We start from the raw sequence: 17482 nt of genomic DNA on the forward strand, positions 1-17482 counted from the left end.
AAAACCTTCTTTTTAGTGAACTCTGTGTACACAAACAACGTTGCTTTTTGGCGAGAGCTTCACTTTAACCACCTCACAATGACTTAATAAGAATTGTAAAAGGTTGAGAACGTAAAGACTGAATTCAGTTAGAACTTTTATCATGGTTTATCAAACTATATTAAAGAGCAGCACATTTCTATTACACAAGTTTCCCTAAATCTACCAAAATAAAAAAACAAGGGTCTCATGAGAGATTTACCTCTCAAACAATGCATGCAGGGAGGTCTGCCAATATGCTGATCATGTGTATTTCTATGACAATATGCCATCACTACACCACTCTGTAACATCAGAACAAGTTTTCAGGCAGCACCTGTTAGTGATGGAGGTATAACAGACAACTTACATTTACATTTAGCAGACACTTTTGTCCAAAGCCATTTACAGTAATTCATACATACATTCATACACTAATGGCGGGATGGCGGGTTCAGTAACTTGCCCAAAGACACTATGACATGCAGATTAGGGGAATTGAACCAGCGACCAATGATAACAAGACACTGTCCCTTACGGCTACTTATACCCCTTTTCCGCTCGTCAAAATCTAATGAGATTGGGCTTTTTTGTTCAATGGAAATGTGTAAAATCTGCATTTTGTCTCCTTGGCTCAGCTTTGATCTAAACAGAATGAGCCAAATTCCTTGGCGCACAGTGATGACGAGTTATCAACGTCCAGTGATGCCGTGTAAATTAAGAAGGAATTTAGGATTTAATATTGGACCCAGTATTGAAGGTGGAGTCCTCTTCTTTCCTATGAACGCTGCTCAGTGGTATTTTGAAGACAAAAAAACTCAATTTCCCTGCTATGAAATTACAGACCAAGCCGGCTAACTTCCGGTTTAGCGCCCGGCTAACTTCATGAGAACAAAAATAATTTACTCATGCGGCACTTCGACACTCTACACTCTTAGTTGTTCTGACAGTCAAACGAGTCGTTTTGGAATTTATCGACCGTTTTACAGACACTTGTTTAGTTTCTGGTCTTCGTTTGTTGTGTCCTCTTCTGTTTCAACCGTTTCCGGCGCATTCGTGACGTCAGTGACGTTCAATGTCGCGCTTCAGCTAAAAATGACAGACGGACTGTCGTGTCTGTGGGAACAGGTAATGGTAAATTTTAACAGGTTGAACCGCGCTTATAAACAACCGGTGTAGAGCCGCTACTTGTGGTGGAAAAGCGGTATTACATGTGTGACATGACGCCCCGCTGTCCCATAATTCTGCCGTTAATGTGGCTGAAACACAGCTCCGTCAATCATTTTTAACATATAAAGAGCAGAAGCTGAGTGACTGACAGAGACGACTCCATCTTTTAACAGTCCTGTCTGACACACAGCGGGGTGTCGGTGTAAAAGCACTAATGAATCGCCTCTGCCCTCTCATGTCTTCGTGCCTCCTGCGGTTAAAGGTTTCCTGTGTAACGTTCAAACACCGTGTAAAAACCAGCTCCCGCCGTCACCGCTGGATTCCTTCCTCTCATCTCTGGAAATGCCGAAATATTCAAACGACCGCACAGAGCAGCCGAGCAGCCTGGAGGCGGCGTGAAGCTCCCCGTCACAACCCCACAGAGAGGACACTGTGTCGGACACACGTGTGTCTCATTACGGGCCGTGCGTCCTGACAGACGGACCAGCGGTGGTTTCCGCTCGGAGGAAATGATGGAGAAGGAAAGTTTCTGACGCCTCTCCGGTTTTGTTGGGACTGTCCGCAGGAAAGCTGGAGAACAGTTTCGCTCTGCTCGTCCTCGTCTGAAAGCGCAGAGACCGTAAATCTGAAAACATCTGTATGGATTTGGGATTAACACTGAAATGTCTCAGGATTGGAAATGCAGCTCCACGTTTATCTGTTGCTCTTTATTATCACGACAGGTAAGAAAAATGTGCCTGAAGTCTCACTGTGTTGTCACTGTGAGCCTTTTATTGGACACACCTTTAGCTGAAACTCTCATTTCATAATTTGTTACTTTTATGTTAATCCACAAGCTTTTTTTGTCAATGTGATGAAGGTTTATAGGTTGCCAGGTGTGTGTACTTAAATGCCTCAATCCCAGACCTAAATCTTTTGATTCATCACTTTGTTAAAATGTGAAAGAAGTTTGTCTTCATCTGTTTTATTTAGAACTGCTACAGCGAAGTTACTTAAACGATTTAAAGACAATTAGAAATGACTATTTTGAGTTGTTTCAGTCATTTTAAAAGTAAAAATGACCCATTTTGCTGATCCCCACCTCTTAAATGTAAGGATTTACTGTTTACTCTCTTATTTATGATGTGAGTCATGAGGTCTTTGGTTTGTGGACCTTTAGTTGGACAAAATATGCAATGTGAAGACATCAATTTAGGTCTAAGTTAAGTCACAAGAACTGAAATAATGTTTAGGTTGCCAGGTTTGTGTAACATAAGAAGAGTTGAGTTTTTTAGGGTAGCCTGAATGTCTTAAGTCTATACCTGAATCCTAGGGGCAGTCAAATTGAGAGTAAACCAGTGAATCAAAAGAAAATGAGTTAGTTAGTATTTAGATGTTAATTTCAGACATTTTTCAAGTAAAATATTCAACATTTCATGGTTTCCAACATAAATGTTAAGATTTGCTGCATTTCTTTGTTGTTTATGATCATAAATGAATTTCATTTTTTTGTTTTGGACTGTTGGCTGGACAAAAAGCAACATATGAAATTGTCCATATGAAATTGGTTTAAAGGTTGCCAGGTTTATGTACTTAGAGATGAGTTTTGTGGTAATCTGAATGTCTTTAGCCTGGACCCAAATCTAGGAGGTCATCAGGTATTACAGGAATAAGGAGGAAGATCTGTCTAATGTTACACAAAACTTGTTTTAATCTATTTTAACTTAAGCTGCAACAATGAGTCATTTCATCTATTAAAATAAATTACTTGGCAACTATTCTGACAATCGTTTCAGTTCAGTTTAAAAATGTCACATTTTGCTGGTTCCTCTCCTTTAACTGTTGAGATTTACTGCTTGTTTTTGTTATTAATGATGGTTCATGTAAAGTCTTTGGAGTTTTGATTGTTGGTTGGAAAAAAAGAAGCAAATTGATGACTGGATGGTTATTTTCCATGTTTTATTGTCATTTATAGGCTAAATGATTAAGCGACTGATTACCTGAAAAATCAGCAGATAATTCAGTAACATAAATACTTGCTAGTTGCAGCCCTACACTTTATTATAGTTCTGAATTATTATAATTGATTTTGTGACCTTTTCATGCCATTTAAAATGACACTAGGCATATCTGAGAATGAAAAATCCCCCTTTGGATGAACTGTCTACAGCTTATATCAGTAAATGTTTTAACACAGCATCTTCTTCTCTTCCCTCAGATAAAACATTGGCCTTGTTGCACCACCACTGTGGTGGAAATGTCAGCCTGGACCGAGAACCCACTGGACACATCAACCTCACTTCACCTGGACTTCTTACTGACACTGACAGACTCGAACCCGTGAACGACCACTCTGACGAAACCCTACGAGTTTCAGTTTGCACTTGGACGATAGACATTCCTCTGGGTCGGACGGTACTTTTAAAGTTGGAGAATGGTTCTAACATATCAGTGCGCTGTTTCTGGAGCAAGGAAGTTCAGGTCCTGGAGACTGGGGGGACGTTTGTGCTCTCTGGCTGCGATGGAAACAGAGCCTCACTCATCTGGACAGGACCTGGACACTCTTCAAATGCAGTTCAGCTGTCTTATTACGGTGAGAAACTCAATTATCCAGTTTAGTTTATTGAGTCAGTGTGCCCTACTTCTTTGCAGTTGTGCCCTGATCACGAGAGTTTGATCTAATTGATGTTGCCTCGATGAATACGTGAAATGTTTTTACAGTAGTAGAGGAGTGTTTTGGTTACTTTGGCTGCATGGTGCGGGACTGTGGAAATGTATTGTTCAGACTGAGCTGGGAATCTGTCCGTCGGAAAGTTCTTATCACAGGCGCTGTGGCATGAGAGGGAGATGTCATGTTGTTGTGATTTCCACTCCGTCTCTCCTCACCCTATCCCTCTCTGTTTTTGTGTTTGTTCCTGGTCATCCAGTCCAGGAAGATGAGAGGAATTCCTCGGAGGGCCACACCAGCCCACGCTCAGACCGAGACCTTGTACGTCGCACTCAGACAGGAACCAGCTTTACAAGCACAGCCCCTGTTGATCAAGAGGTGGTGAGAGGAACCAAAGGGGGCAAGGGTCGCCTCTTCGAAGGTCTGGAGGAGTGGAGCTCTGGGCCTCAGTCCGAGTCTAGTCCCTCCTCTCAAGACCGGGGGCTGCTGCACCCCACCTCACCCCTGCAGGGACTCGCTGTGGCTGGGAGAGCCGATAGGGAAACTCTCCCTCTTCCTGAGGAAGAACCGAACAATAGAGCGGATACATCTGGAGCTGCTCACCTCGCTGATGGGAGAACACACCCCTATTTTCAGCATAGTACACACACACTGTTTCACACATCACAGTCCGCAAACACAGAAACAAACTCTGGCAACGAGCTCCTCCAAACACAGATGGCACCTAAACATGCCACAGACAAATATACAGTCACTCAGACATCTGACATATCGGTGGCGTCCACCTCCAGCGTCCCAGCTCTCACTTCTTCTCCCCCTGAGCCACAGTCCTGGACTCCCTGGGAGAGCGGCACCGTCCTCGGTCCACGTGGTGGAGCTGCCAGTGGGTCAGCTGGAGAGAACCACTCCTGGAGGAGCCAGCGAAGCACAGACGGACTTAACTCTGATCCGACCTCCCCCGCCACCTCTGACCCTTCAAGCGCTGACACTGAACCCACATCATCATCATCATCATCATCATCCTCAGAGCGCTCCAGCAGGACTCATTCGTACGCTGCTGTTGGCACCTCTGAAGCCACGTTGTTTCATCCAAACACGAGTCGAACGGACTCATTCGCATCTTCTGTGTCAGAAGTTACCAGTCAAACTTCTGCGTTTGCGTCCTCTGATAAGGCTGAAAACACGGAGACGCTTCACACTGTTAATTCATCCACAGAGAGTCGGACAGAGAGCACAACACACTCTCCAACCCCGTCCATGTCATCACTAGTCACACACACAAGCAGTGAAGCAGCAACACAAAGTACAAACACGACTAACACGCTCCCCTTCTCCTCTGACGTTACGACAGCTGACAACCGGGAACTCACGGCTTCTTCCTCTACACCCAGAGTCCAGGACTCAGCTACGACAGGAAGTACCGCTGACACTAAAACGTACACACTGCGTCCCACTCAGGATCTCTCGCCTACAAATTCACCAACTCCTCTTCCTCGCACGTCATCCGGTGCGTCCACACACTCACCTACATCTTCATACACACCCCGAACACACACTACTTCATCTGGTGTCTCAAATTTCGTTTACTCGTCGTCAGCTCTGCCTTCCACTTCCACTGAATCTGCTGCACTCACAACCGTCACACACCAGAAGACCAGCTCACGAACATCAACGATCAAACCATCATCGACGCCTCACACAGAAGAAAACCGCCTGTCAACGCCGACGTCTGCTAAAGTCCCAGCTACACAAACACAGTCCCACGACTACATTACCATGACACATGCTTCTCTGCTCTCGCTCACCACTGCAAAATCAGATGATGGACACGGAGACGTAGCAAAAGAAGATGAGCTTCCCAGCAGCACAACCACACACACTCCCACAGCTGGACCTCCACCATCCACCACCCCACGTCCCAGCCAGGAGAAGCATGCCGCACTCACACCGACTGTTCTAACCATCGGACCCACGTGGAGCCCCAAAACTAGTCAGATGCCCAAGTTGTACATTGTGCCTGACCAGCCTGCAGCCATCAGAGGTATTCCACATATATAAAGCATAATTAAGTTATAGGTCTGGGTGTCGAGGCCTGTTGTAATGTGATTTTATTTGCTTGCTCTGCTCCAGTGCAGTCAATTGAGCTGCTGCTGCAAGTCATTGTAGAAGGGTCCAGATCGGGTTTTCATTCTGGCTTGGAGGAAGACGCTGCCGCCTGGGTGAGAGATCATTTGTGTCACCATTTCTGAGTGTTTCTCTCTGGTTGGAATAAATATATTCTTACTGTGCACGTTCATGTCGGGCTAACATCAGGTGGCGTTGCTTCGGGGAGGGATAGAAACATGGTGGCAGAAAACGGAGCTTGTCTATGGCTGATAAAATGATTTTTGTTGAAGATCTTCTCAAGATTGAAGGATTGTTGAATCGAAAGGCTCAAAACAACTTGTTCAAAAAAGTGTGTGCAAAGACGACCAAGGCTGGAATCCAATGAACAAATAAAACTTCATCTGTCAGATTTCTGGTGGATAAGATGCTGGAACTCCTTGGAACTACTTTGTTTAGTGTCAATTCAAACTGTTGCACTGGAATAATAATTTCAATCACATTAAAGACACCACAGCTACTGACAGAAATGTACAAACAAACGTGTATTATACAATAGATTTATAGTTTTACTTATTGGCTGCTTCACTCCTTGTTTCTCTCAGGTGGAGCCGTACCTGCAGAGAGCCCCGGGGTTCAGCAGGCTGCTGGGAGTCTGGAGCAGGTGAGGTCCTGAGCTGAACATCCACTATCAAAGACTCTTCTAACCATCTGTATGAAAAAAAAAAAAATCAGTCTGCTGCATGATGAACAACAAAATCACTACCTGTTTCTGAAATTGCAGCTGCTTTTTCTTTCTTAATCCAGGTTAGAGGAAATGACTCATGTCCTCGCTCTTTTTTAGCCGTGCTAAATGGAGCTGCAATTTTGGTCGGTCAGTCCGGCTACTGCGACGGTCCAGACGGAAAATATCTCGACAAATAATGAACAGATTACCATGAGATTTTGTAGAGATATCCATGGTGCCCAGAGGATGAGGATGACTCTTGTGACCCCTTCACTTTCCTGTAGCTCCACCAGCAGCTCGGAGTTGATTTCACTCACATTAACATGGAATAGATTGGCACAAATTATAGTACGGACACTCACGTCCCCTCAGGATGAATTGTAATAACATTGGATATGCCTCAAAGTTTTTCAAGCATCATTATCAGGTCAAAAAAGGTATTTTTGTAATACAAGGGATCAGACTTTAACATTCCCTATGTCTGACCTGTAAAGCTACTAATTTAAATGCATTATAACAATGCAATTTTTATTCTTTTCTCCATTTTATTTAATTGGTTTTCACAACTGAACAAGAAACATTACGTGAAGAATGCAGCCTTTTAATCTCAGAAGTAGGTTTGTCAGTTTGATTCTAGGTTTAATTAACCCTACGAACAAAATATTAAAAGAGATGGAATAAGGTATTCGAGGGTCATTTTTGCCCCACAGGCCTTCAGCTGAATAGGTCTGCGTTAGATTATGACCAAATGCCTGCAGAATTAATGACATTCCCACCAGCATCAGCTGTACTTTGTGTTGAGTACTAATTCGCACAGACCCACCTTTTTGTTGATGACTATATCTTCAGGCCTGTAGAATTTATTGTAAACATTGTTTGCAGTTAATACAGAATTGCGGCTTCAGTGTAACAAAAAAGATACTGCTAACTTGTTTATCTTCACACTGTCAGAGCCAGTGTTTTGAGACACTCAACACACTGAAATCTCTCTTTATTACCCACTGTTGTACTAGTTCAGATGAGGGTGAGAAGCGCTTTGTGAAGAACGGGTTGTCTAGTGATCAGGAGGTCTCTGGTTCAAATCCCAGCTCCCCCTGACTGAGCTGAGCTGTATGTCGAAGTGTCCTTGAGCAAGATACTGAACCCCAAATTGTTCCTGATCCTGCCATCAGTGTATGAATGTATATGTCAATGGGTGAATGTGGCAAGTATTGTAAAAGTGCTTTGAGTGTTGAGTAGACTGGAATAGCTATATATGCTATATAAATGCAAGTCCATTTACCATTTATAGATATGTTAGCATGCAGCTCAGACTGCTGTACCTATGTAAGGACCGGCTCAGAGACACCAGCATGCTAAGGCAAAATATTAAAGCGAGATTTTGGTTCATGTTGCAAAACTTTCTTGCAGCAGATGGAATATTTTCAGAATACAAAAGTCTTTGGGGGTTTTGGATTTACCTTTGGAACAGTTATAAGTATTTTTACACAACTTTCAGAGTCATGGTCAGATATTTACTTTTGAAAAACCTTGATGTCCAGCTCTGTGACTGGAATATAATGGCCCTACATGAGAGGCAGGAAGGTGAATGTGCTCTGCTGCTGGTGTTGTTGTTTCAGTGGCCATGCCGTTCAGAGTCTGGTGGAGTTTAAAACCAGCGGGGCTCTGCAGTGGCTCAGCATGAAGGGACCCACATCACTGCTGGAACGAACCGGACTCGCTCAGGCTGTTCGCGAGGGGAGGAGCTTCGGATCGTCCAAAATCACTAACATCACACTGGGAGGTAAGTCTGGGTAGAGATGCTCACCTGTTGACGGCAGACCAAAGAGTCTGACCACAGACCTTTGTCGCACGCCGTTCTCTGACTTCCTGTCATCTCTGCTGGTTAGTCGTCAGCCACTGTGTACTATATTTACCTGAGGCGGGATTCCTTTCTTAAACTACTTACGTAATTAACCCAGTTACAGGCAGACTCATGTAGACATCATAACTCGGTTAGATGCACTCAGTTAAGCTCACAATCCAGTTATGAGAAATCTCGTTAATGCCCCCGGCTTACTCGCATATTGAACTTGTTACTATGGAATGTAATAATCTCAGGCCTTTCAATTTTGGTGTTTGCCGCTGATGCAAATTCACAGTGATTGGGTTTTGTAGGTGCTTTTTAATATTACTGGCGCTGGTTCTGTGTTTTTACAGGCAGTATGCTCAGTGTACAGTCATTTGGAAATCAGGAGCAAAGAGAGAGAGAGCTGTCTTTGTGCATAAGGAGGAGAGAAAAAATATCTACGACAGGCATCTAGTCCAACGCCTGGGTGCAAGCTGTTAGAACTAAATAAAACTAAAACTGTCATCACAAACAGAGCATTACTTATTTACGTTCATTAATTGGAGCGTTCACAATAATCGCTCATAATCAGCAGGGAGAGGCACGTAGACGCAGCTGTTTACTGTCAGCAGCGCTCTCTCTCTCTTTGTCTCTCGCTGAATGTCCCTCATGTCTGTGGGTTACTGTCATCACGGGGAGAAGTGGAAGTGAGGCTGCAAGTTTAATTTGCAACCACGACAAATCAATCAGGCTGCGAAACCAAATTAGGTGACATTTGCAGTCTGTCTGCCTATAGAACAATCTCCTCTGCTCTGTTTCAGTACTATGGACAGCATCACACACAAACACACAAACACAGTAATTTCCAGCCATGCTCAGAAGAAACACCCACTTGTTTGTGGGGCTCACATAAATCATATAGCAAATATTTAGATACAAAAAGCATTAGACCACATTCCAGCATAGCTTGCGTGATGTGCGCCAAACTCACACACTTCAGGCGTGCTTTACTGTTGTAGAGGCGCAACATAAAGTCACATCCATTAGTGTGTCACAGAAAACCCAACCTGAATCATTCACAATGAAACCCACAGTCCAGCAGCTTCAAACTACTTGAACAAATCATCCATGGTCTCATTTTTCAAGTCATGTTACAATCAGCTCACATATAGCCACTAAAAAAATGATTAATACATTTAGATTACAACAAATTGCTACAAAGAGAAAATAGGCAAACAAGTGATATATGAGTAACTTGGAATTAAAAGAATAATAGAATGGATAACATTTATTTACAGATAGCGACAAAGGACATGCCAGCGGTCCAAAATCCTGCCAGAACAAATGAATCCTTAAAAAAACCTTTTGTTAAAAGAAACAGTTTGATATAAGTTACTCATTTGTTCCATAATGCCCCATTGTTTTGTAGAAACTATAATAATAATAGATGAGTCACACTGTTGATCTGGGTGATACTGGTATGTTCCACATTCACCACCCTGCTGCCGTGAATCCTCACCAGTGGAGCTTATTTGTGTTAATCCACAGCTGAAAAAACTGTGGGAAAAGATGCTGCCTGAAAAACAAGCTAAAAAACAATGAATACAAGGTGTTAAAAATAAATAAAAATAATAATCTGCAGATGGAAGAAGTAAAAATGGCTAAAAAACAAGTCGTATCTATCTCATTGCAGTGCTGCTTTCTAGATGATTGTGTTTTATATTAGGTTTTATGAGACATTGTCATTTTTGAATTTTTGAGTTTCATTAGTTTCAGCTCTTAAACAATCATAGTCCCAATTTTGCTGGCTTTGTTGTTTTTTTTTTTGTTTTTTTTTCATTTTTCAGAAAAACATCTGAAAATAAAAAAAGGATAAAGAAACAAAAACAAACTTTTGCAGGGAGTGTTAACTGAAGTGTTCAGAATACAACACAGGTAGACATCAGGGAAAGTATAATAAAAAATACAAATTAAATGAAGCATATAGATAGGAAAGTGTTGTGAACATGTTTGTATAAACACAGATCGGATGGATGAATGGTGTGTAAGAGTTCAGATCACCTCACTGTACTGGTATAGACTCATCAACACTCCAATCTTTTACTAAAAACATCTTTTTGGAGGCTCAAGGAGCACGTTATTTGTTCCATCTGGTACATTTCCCATAGCTTCTCAGACAAATGATTGTGTGTTTAGAGGTTCAGGTTTTAACCACCATTTTTTTTTTTGTTTTTTTAAACCAGTTTTTAAGAATAACACCAGCCTCACCCTTCTACCTCCCTCCAGGTCTGCAGGGTGAAGTGTGTGACTGGTTGCTGCAGTGCCCAGCAGGCTACAACTGTGTGTCCCGGCCCGGCTCCTCAGACTACAGCTGTTCTTCTGTCTGCCACTTTGACTACTGCCACCACCACGGCATCTGCACACACCACCCGGCCCAACTTCCAGTCTGCCGGTCAGGACACACACAGACACCTGCTCGTACACTCGTTTTCCATCTCTGAGAAAGTGTTGTGCATGTAAGCCTTCCTCTTGTTTGTGCACTAGCTGCCTTGTAGGAGAGGACTTCTGGTACATGGGTCGAAGGTGTGACGTGAGGATGACTCGAGCGCGGCTCGTGGGCGCGTGTCTCGCCATCTTACTCGTCGTGGTGACAGTGATAGGTGTTTTGGCGTTTGTGGCAGTGCGGCGCTACCGAGCCGTCCTGATCCAGGCCAAAGTAGATCAGACTCGGAGCAGGTATGCACAGACTTTATGATGTACACACTCAACATTACAGCTCACAATATACACCCTACAGTGCAAAGAGTGATGTACATGATGACCATGGAGGAGATCATTTGCTGTCTACGGTAATTGTAATTTCAGTCATGTCCACTAGGTGTCACAGTCTGTCTGCAAAACTACATGCACAGCACCAAGATGAAGGCCGTGCTGTGGTGTCTTGGCAAATGTTGAGACAATCTGGCCGAATCCAAATGTCCAGCGCCCCAAAATATGTTCTTTAACACATTCAGTGTTATCAGGCTGCACTCATCTCCATCATAATGCATCAAAATTTCTGTTACCCACTGCAAAAAAAAAACACTTTTCAAAGGTCAGCTTGCTGACTTTGTCTATAAAAGCGATAACAATACCAGTTTCACAGTCAAACTGGCCAAAGTATGATAATAAGCAAGTGTGATTTCGATTTTGATTCTCATGTTTGTGTCATGCACACAACCCTCACTGGTTTACAAGACACAAAAAATGCAATTAACAGTTATAGTTTGCTTTGCAGTCCGGTTGTAAACTGAATATTCTGCCTTCTCTCACAAACCTGGCAAACAAAAGAATGATGGTAAACCAGTAGGGACTATATAGCCTGGATTTATTTGTTATTGTAGCACATTTTTTCAGTACTTCCCGAAAGTAATAAAAAAGCAGCATAGGATAGATTAAAAAAGATAAACCTCACTACATCAGTAGACTTATACACCAAATGAATGTTATGGCTTAAAAACTGTGTGTAGCTTACAGCAGACTTTATTCTGCTTTATTATTATAATTATTTTAATCTATGCATACATATTGCTATAACCTGTTGGTATCCATCTGAGTGAAGTCTTCTCCACAGGGCTAGAGAAAGTCTGGCTGCACTAATTCTCATTTTAGTTTGAGGGAAAAACACATCCTGGCTTGTTTTGTATTTCTTTAAACCAATCAGTCGTCACTAAACCAGGATGCAGCATTGATGCTCCTGCCTGCAAATTTGTGTTGGCCAAGGCATTATGGTGGTCAAATCCCTCAAATAAAAACATTAACAGTTGCTAGCTTGTTTGGGTTAGTACTAGTGTTAGAGTTAATTGTTAATTTCGGCTTGTGGGCTGCTAGCTTGGAGGTTGTTTTCATTTTTTTCCCATAGGGGAAGGACGAAGGGAATGCCCAGTGACAGGCTTTATACTAATGGTCTTCATCTGCTGAGTTTCTCCAGCAAAAAGTCTACTTGAGGTCCCCTGTGGATGTTTAATCCCTCGACAAATGCAAGTTGTGTAAGTGCCCCAAGTGCAGGCTTTGGGATTCAGCACTGGTCAAGACTTTTTGGGGAGACATTTGTCGTCTGAATCTGAAGTCAGAGTGCAAGACAGCAGAGTTTATCCACCTTAACGATGAAGTTTGATCCTGTTGAGATTAACTCCGACTCAGGCGGAGAAAGTTCAGACAGGAAGCGATAAGTCAAAAGTTAAGCCTTAAATCCAGAGTGTTAACAGTTTGGAGTGAGTGTTCTGGACTCAAGAGCTTTACTTTCTCCAACGGGCTCACGCTGCAAAAGGTGACGATGAAAGATAAAATAAATGTAATCAGGCAATATGAGAGTTTTGTTTGTCTGTTTGTGAGATGTTCCTTCTTATCGGGCAGTTTTATGTTGGAGCATTTAGCTTGTTTCAAGCTACTTTAATAACAAATCATATTACTGATTATAAGTAACTTGAGGCTTGTTCCTGGTTCACACACATATAACTTAAGTCACATTTCAAATACATAGTGGGGATTTTAGAATATTTTCTTCCTGCTTTTAGTGAAGCTGTACAGGGTCTGAGATTTCTGTGGATTCTTTGAGGCTTTTTTTTTTTTTTTTTTTTTTTTACTTTTATGAAAAATATTGTGATTCAAGAGAAATTTTCCAGATTGGTTGGCAGATCATTCTTCTAGTAATATCTTCCCAGTTGTATTTTATAGGGTCAACATCAGAGACCACTAGTCAAAATACTTATTTTTTGCATTTGCTGTGAATGTAATACTATATTTTTTTTCTTTTCAAGTCGATCAGTTGTGTTGAAAAGATACATTATTTTTGGAATTTGCATTGAAAAAAAAATAATATTGCATCAGTAACAAAAGCAAGTATTTTGAATTTACTGTATCAAACACACATATTTATTTGGACTCATATCCAGATTACATATGATACATCAGGATCTGTTGTCTGTACAGCTACCGCAGGTTCAACCATTTTGATGAGCTGTCAGGACGCTTCTGGTTGCGTTCGTGGGCAGGATCAGCAGACTCGCTGGATAATCCTGCCTTTACACGCTCCGATGAGTTACTGCACCTGCGGGCGCTCGACCGCCCCTGCTGTTACCACGACGACACGCTGTCGCTGGCATCCACATGCCCCAGCCACGGAACACGACTCAATACCATCTACCCCCACAGGTACACACACACACACACAGATCCAATAGTACAGATCAATGGATATGTTTGAGTGTATCAGTACTTTAAAGTTATTGATCCTGCAGGGTGATAAATGTCTGTCAGTCCTCAGGTGTTATTTAACTATCAACATGAAATACATGATACAACATACATTTGATATAGGACACTATATTGCCTGTAGTCTGCTGTGAATAGTACATCAGATTTACTGTGAGTGATGGGTAATTAAGGAAGTAATGCTCAAGATAAGAACAAGCTAAATGCATACAGCCTGTTGCCTGGAACTTCTGTACAAAGTGCCCAGGGCAGTCATCACAACATGAACATGACTGAATATCGCCATAGACTGAACTGAACACCGAAACATCAACGTTGTGGGTCGTAAAACCAAAACGACAGGCTGAAAGATGCTAAAAAGCCCAGTCCCTTTTATTATTACACCTAATCATTTCATTCAATGTCAATATAGACATAAATTGTATTCAATTTAAGCAAAAGCAGGCAAGTTAAATATGAAACAAACATGGATATTTACCAGTAATCTGTCTCCCGAACTACAGCTGAATAATATGTCTGATACACAGAAGTTCAAGTCATCATTAAAGCTTTTCTTGATAAAAATGTAAATATACATTTGTAACAGGGCTACAACTAACAATTATCTGCATTGTTTATCAAAATAGTTGCCAGTTGATTCAGTAGCTGAAAACTAATGGATGAATCATTTCAGCGCCGGTCTCTAAGTATTTACACCGACGTATAGAGTGTGTGGACAATGTGTGCGTTAATAATCCTCTCTTTATTCCCTGCAGTTCTCAGTATGGCTGGAGAGGAAGCGAGGTGAGCGTGGGAGATGGTGTTTTGGACTCGGGTAAGGCCAGTGACCTCTCTGTATGCAGCTGGCCTGTGGAGCCCATTCAGTGGACTCCCTTCCCACTTCTGCAGCAACTGGCTTCCCACAGGACACCCACAGTGAGTGTTTTGAGTGCCCTGTTCAGACCTGGTAACAACATGCACCCTGAGTGATCCAATCACAAGTGGACAGCTCTGAGACGTTTGTGAGGAGGCATATTGAGATCCCACATTCAGAGACGCCATTACAAATTGCATGGTTTTAAGAGAGAGAGACTTCAAAAAAGCGTTGCCAAGCGGCTGTGGAAATTCTAATTAATTTGTGTCTTCTTGTGAATTTGGCGTTGAATTCAATACATTTAAGTTGTTTCTTTCCTTGTAAAAATTGTCAGTTTTTAGCAGCATTGCTGAACCAGCCTGTGTGCTTCCATGTCTGAAGTGCATCTCACCTCCCAGCAGCTGCCAAATATTATTTAATAAAAGGACATTTCGTTGAAAGTTGACGTGTCAAACTTCACATATACAGTAAAAAATAACCAATATAGGAAACGTCACCCATCACCCATGGCAAAACTCCCCAGACTCCCTTGAGAAAACGCACAATTATTTTAATTCTTGAGTTAGGAGACAGTTTATACATTTTGTAAAACCTGTCTACGAAAAATTCTGAGCTGTTTAGTCTTTTTTGTTGATTTGGCAAAAACTCACACATTAAATAATGCCTTTGCTGACGGGCAGAGAGAGAGAGAGAGAGAGAGAGAGAGAGATTTATGTGTATCTTGTTTCATAATCTTATTATGTGCTGTTCCCCTCTGAAACCAGGTGAGGCTGTCAAGGCCACGGTCCTACTGTGAAGGCATGGAGCTGGTAGAAATGGGGAAGAGCTGGACTGCGTGACACACAAGAATCAACTATCCATACACTGGTATCTACAGCTAATTTTTGCTTTCAAGGCCTCGAAATGTTCTTGTTTTGTTGATTAAACTGTAAAACAATACGTGTAAATGTGTATAAGTGTATATAACTGTATATTTGTTTGTTAAATTGTTTGTCTGAATCTTATGTTTCGTACATGCCCACTCTGACAGGATGAAGGATACACTGTAAAAAATAAAAAAAAAAAAACAAAAAGATGCTTTCTAAATGTCTACAGCACACTGATATAATGCTTTAATAAACCTGATTCTTATTCAGGGTAAGAGCGAATATATTGTAGTTTTTGTTCTTGCTTTTCTCTCTGGGGTCACATACGCAAAAGCAGTTAAAGCTATTAATGTATTATAACATTTTACAGTAAGTTTAGCATAAAGAAATATAAGGCAAACTGAAAAGATTAAAGAGAAATAAAGACCAGATAGAATAAGATAAAGGAAATGGAAGCTTATTCACATCTTTCTGAGGGTTAGATGATACTATTGACACCGCTCTCATGTCTGTATGGTGAATATGAACTACAACCAGCTGCTGGTTAGCTTAGCTTACTACAAAGACTGGAAACTGGGGGAAATGGCTACGCTGAATAAAACCAGTTGAGTTGAAAAAACACATTTTGTGGAGAGGGTTTATGTGCCAAACCATGTCTTGGGTTACCATCTGGATTCTGATCTTCAGTGTGAGGTTTGGTGACTTAATCAAGAAACGGGTCAACAAACGAACAAGATGTAACATGTTAGTAATTGAGCTCAGGAGGAACTGGTTGGTGGATTTTGTTACCACTGCCAGACCTTATGCAAAGCTGAACTAAACAGCTGTTTTGGGAGTGGCGTCGATTTAGTCATCTGTCTCTGGGCAAAAAAATACGCCCTCACCAAATGTTGAACTTCAGTAGTTCTCCTTTAAAATCCAGTCAAATGCAGCAGCTCAATCTTATCCAACTGTTAATTAAAAATACAGCATACAATAAAAATGAGTATGTAAGTATGAATACTCTTCACTAAATAAGTACAACACACAGAATTGAAGAATGAGGCTGAGCTTTACTGTAGTGGAAACTACCACAGAGAAAGTTTATATTTGTTTTCCAGGTGAGCATGGGTGATATTTGGGACAGGAAAGAATTGCTTTTCTTCATGACATCGACTGTTCAAGTCAACAAAAGACACAATTTGTGTAGGAAATGGACTTTCACGTGTTTCATGACTACCCTGCAGTCTGTGCTGTGGCCAGTGGAGAGCCAGAACCGTGTCTGTCAGTGGCCAATGTGAAGAATGTTTCACAATGATCTGTTTTTAATGTTTTATTAGGCTGTAACTAATCAAATCTCTGGTTTAGTCAAAGTTTTGGGATCAACATGGCTGGATTCAGGACAAGTGCATGCGATTCAGGACTGTCCTAAATTTTTCAGCGTGTCTGGTTTCCGGAATCTGTGGCCAGATCTGCAATGCGATAGCGTCACAGTAGTGCAAGATGTGGTCATGGAACTTTACAGGTATGTAGCTGGGCTAACTTCAACATGGGTGTGGTTACATGTAATCAAGGTGAGAAATGAGTCTTGAATCAGGAAGTCTGCATGTTGAAATCTGGTGCAGCCAAAACTGTTCTTGCTTTTCTCTCTGGGGTCACATACGCAAAAGCAGTTAAAGCTATTAATGTATTATAACATTTTACAGTAAGTTTAGCATAAAGAAATATAAGGCAAACTGAAAAGATTAAAGAGAAATAAAGACCAGATAGAATAAGATAAAGGATATGCAAGCTTATTCACATCTTTCTGAGGGTTAGATGATACTATTGACACCGCTCTCATGTCTGTATGGTGAATATGAACTACAACCAGCTGCTGGTTAGCTTAGCTTACTACAAAAACTGGAAACTGGGGGAAATGGCTACGCTGAATAAAACCAGTTGAGTTGAAAAAACACATTTTGTGGAGAGGGTTTATGTGCCAAACCATGTCTTGGGTTACCATCTGGATTCTGATCTTCAGTGTGAGGTTTGGTGA

At 41.7% G+C, this 17482-nt stretch overlaps 1 protein-coding gene across 1 annotated transcript; it reads left to right on the forward strand.

Moving 5' to 3' along the window:
• The first annotated feature begins 1003 nt into the window (after nucleotides 1–1003).
• On the forward strand, nucleotides 1004–15740 carry si:ch211-14k19.8. Its single transcript, XM_037109016.1, has 11 exons — nucleotides 1004–1910; nucleotides 3386–3760; nucleotides 4095–5876; nucleotides 5966–6054; nucleotides 6544–6602; nucleotides 8285–8448; nucleotides 10780–10945; nucleotides 11038–11229; nucleotides 13465–13686; nucleotides 14502–14661; nucleotides 15364–15740. Exons 1-11 carry the CDS (start codon nucleotides 1868–1870, stop codon nucleotides 15436–15438), a joined length of 3327 nt encoding a protein of 1108 aa, XP_036964911.1. The 5' UTR covers nucleotides 1004–1867; the 3' UTR covers nucleotides 15439–15740.
• The last annotated feature ends 1742 nt before the right edge of the window (nucleotides 15741–17482 follow it).

Source organism: Acanthopagrus latus, chromosome 1 (genome assembly GCF_904848185.1).
Source record: "Acanthopagrus latus isolate v.2019 chromosome 1, fAcaLat1.1, whole genome shotgun sequence".
Taxonomy (NCBI): domain Eukaryota; kingdom Metazoa; phylum Chordata; class Actinopteri; order Spariformes; family Sparidae; genus Acanthopagrus; species Acanthopagrus latus.

Bases quoted from the DNA above. Each gene is read 5' to 3' on its own strand.
- si:ch211-14k19.8 (XM_037109016.1), top strand. From the start codon at position 1,868: ATGCAGCTCCACGTTTATCTGTTGCTCTTTATTATCACGACAG. The intron at 1,911-3,385 runs GTAAGAAAAATG...CTCTTCCCTCAG, and splicing joins GCTCTTTATTATCACGACAG to ATAAAACATTGGCCTTGTTG. The intron at 6,055-6,543 runs GTGAGAGATCAT...TGTTTCTCTCAG, and splicing joins AGGAAGACGCTGCCGCCTGG to GTGGAGCCGTACCTGCAGAG.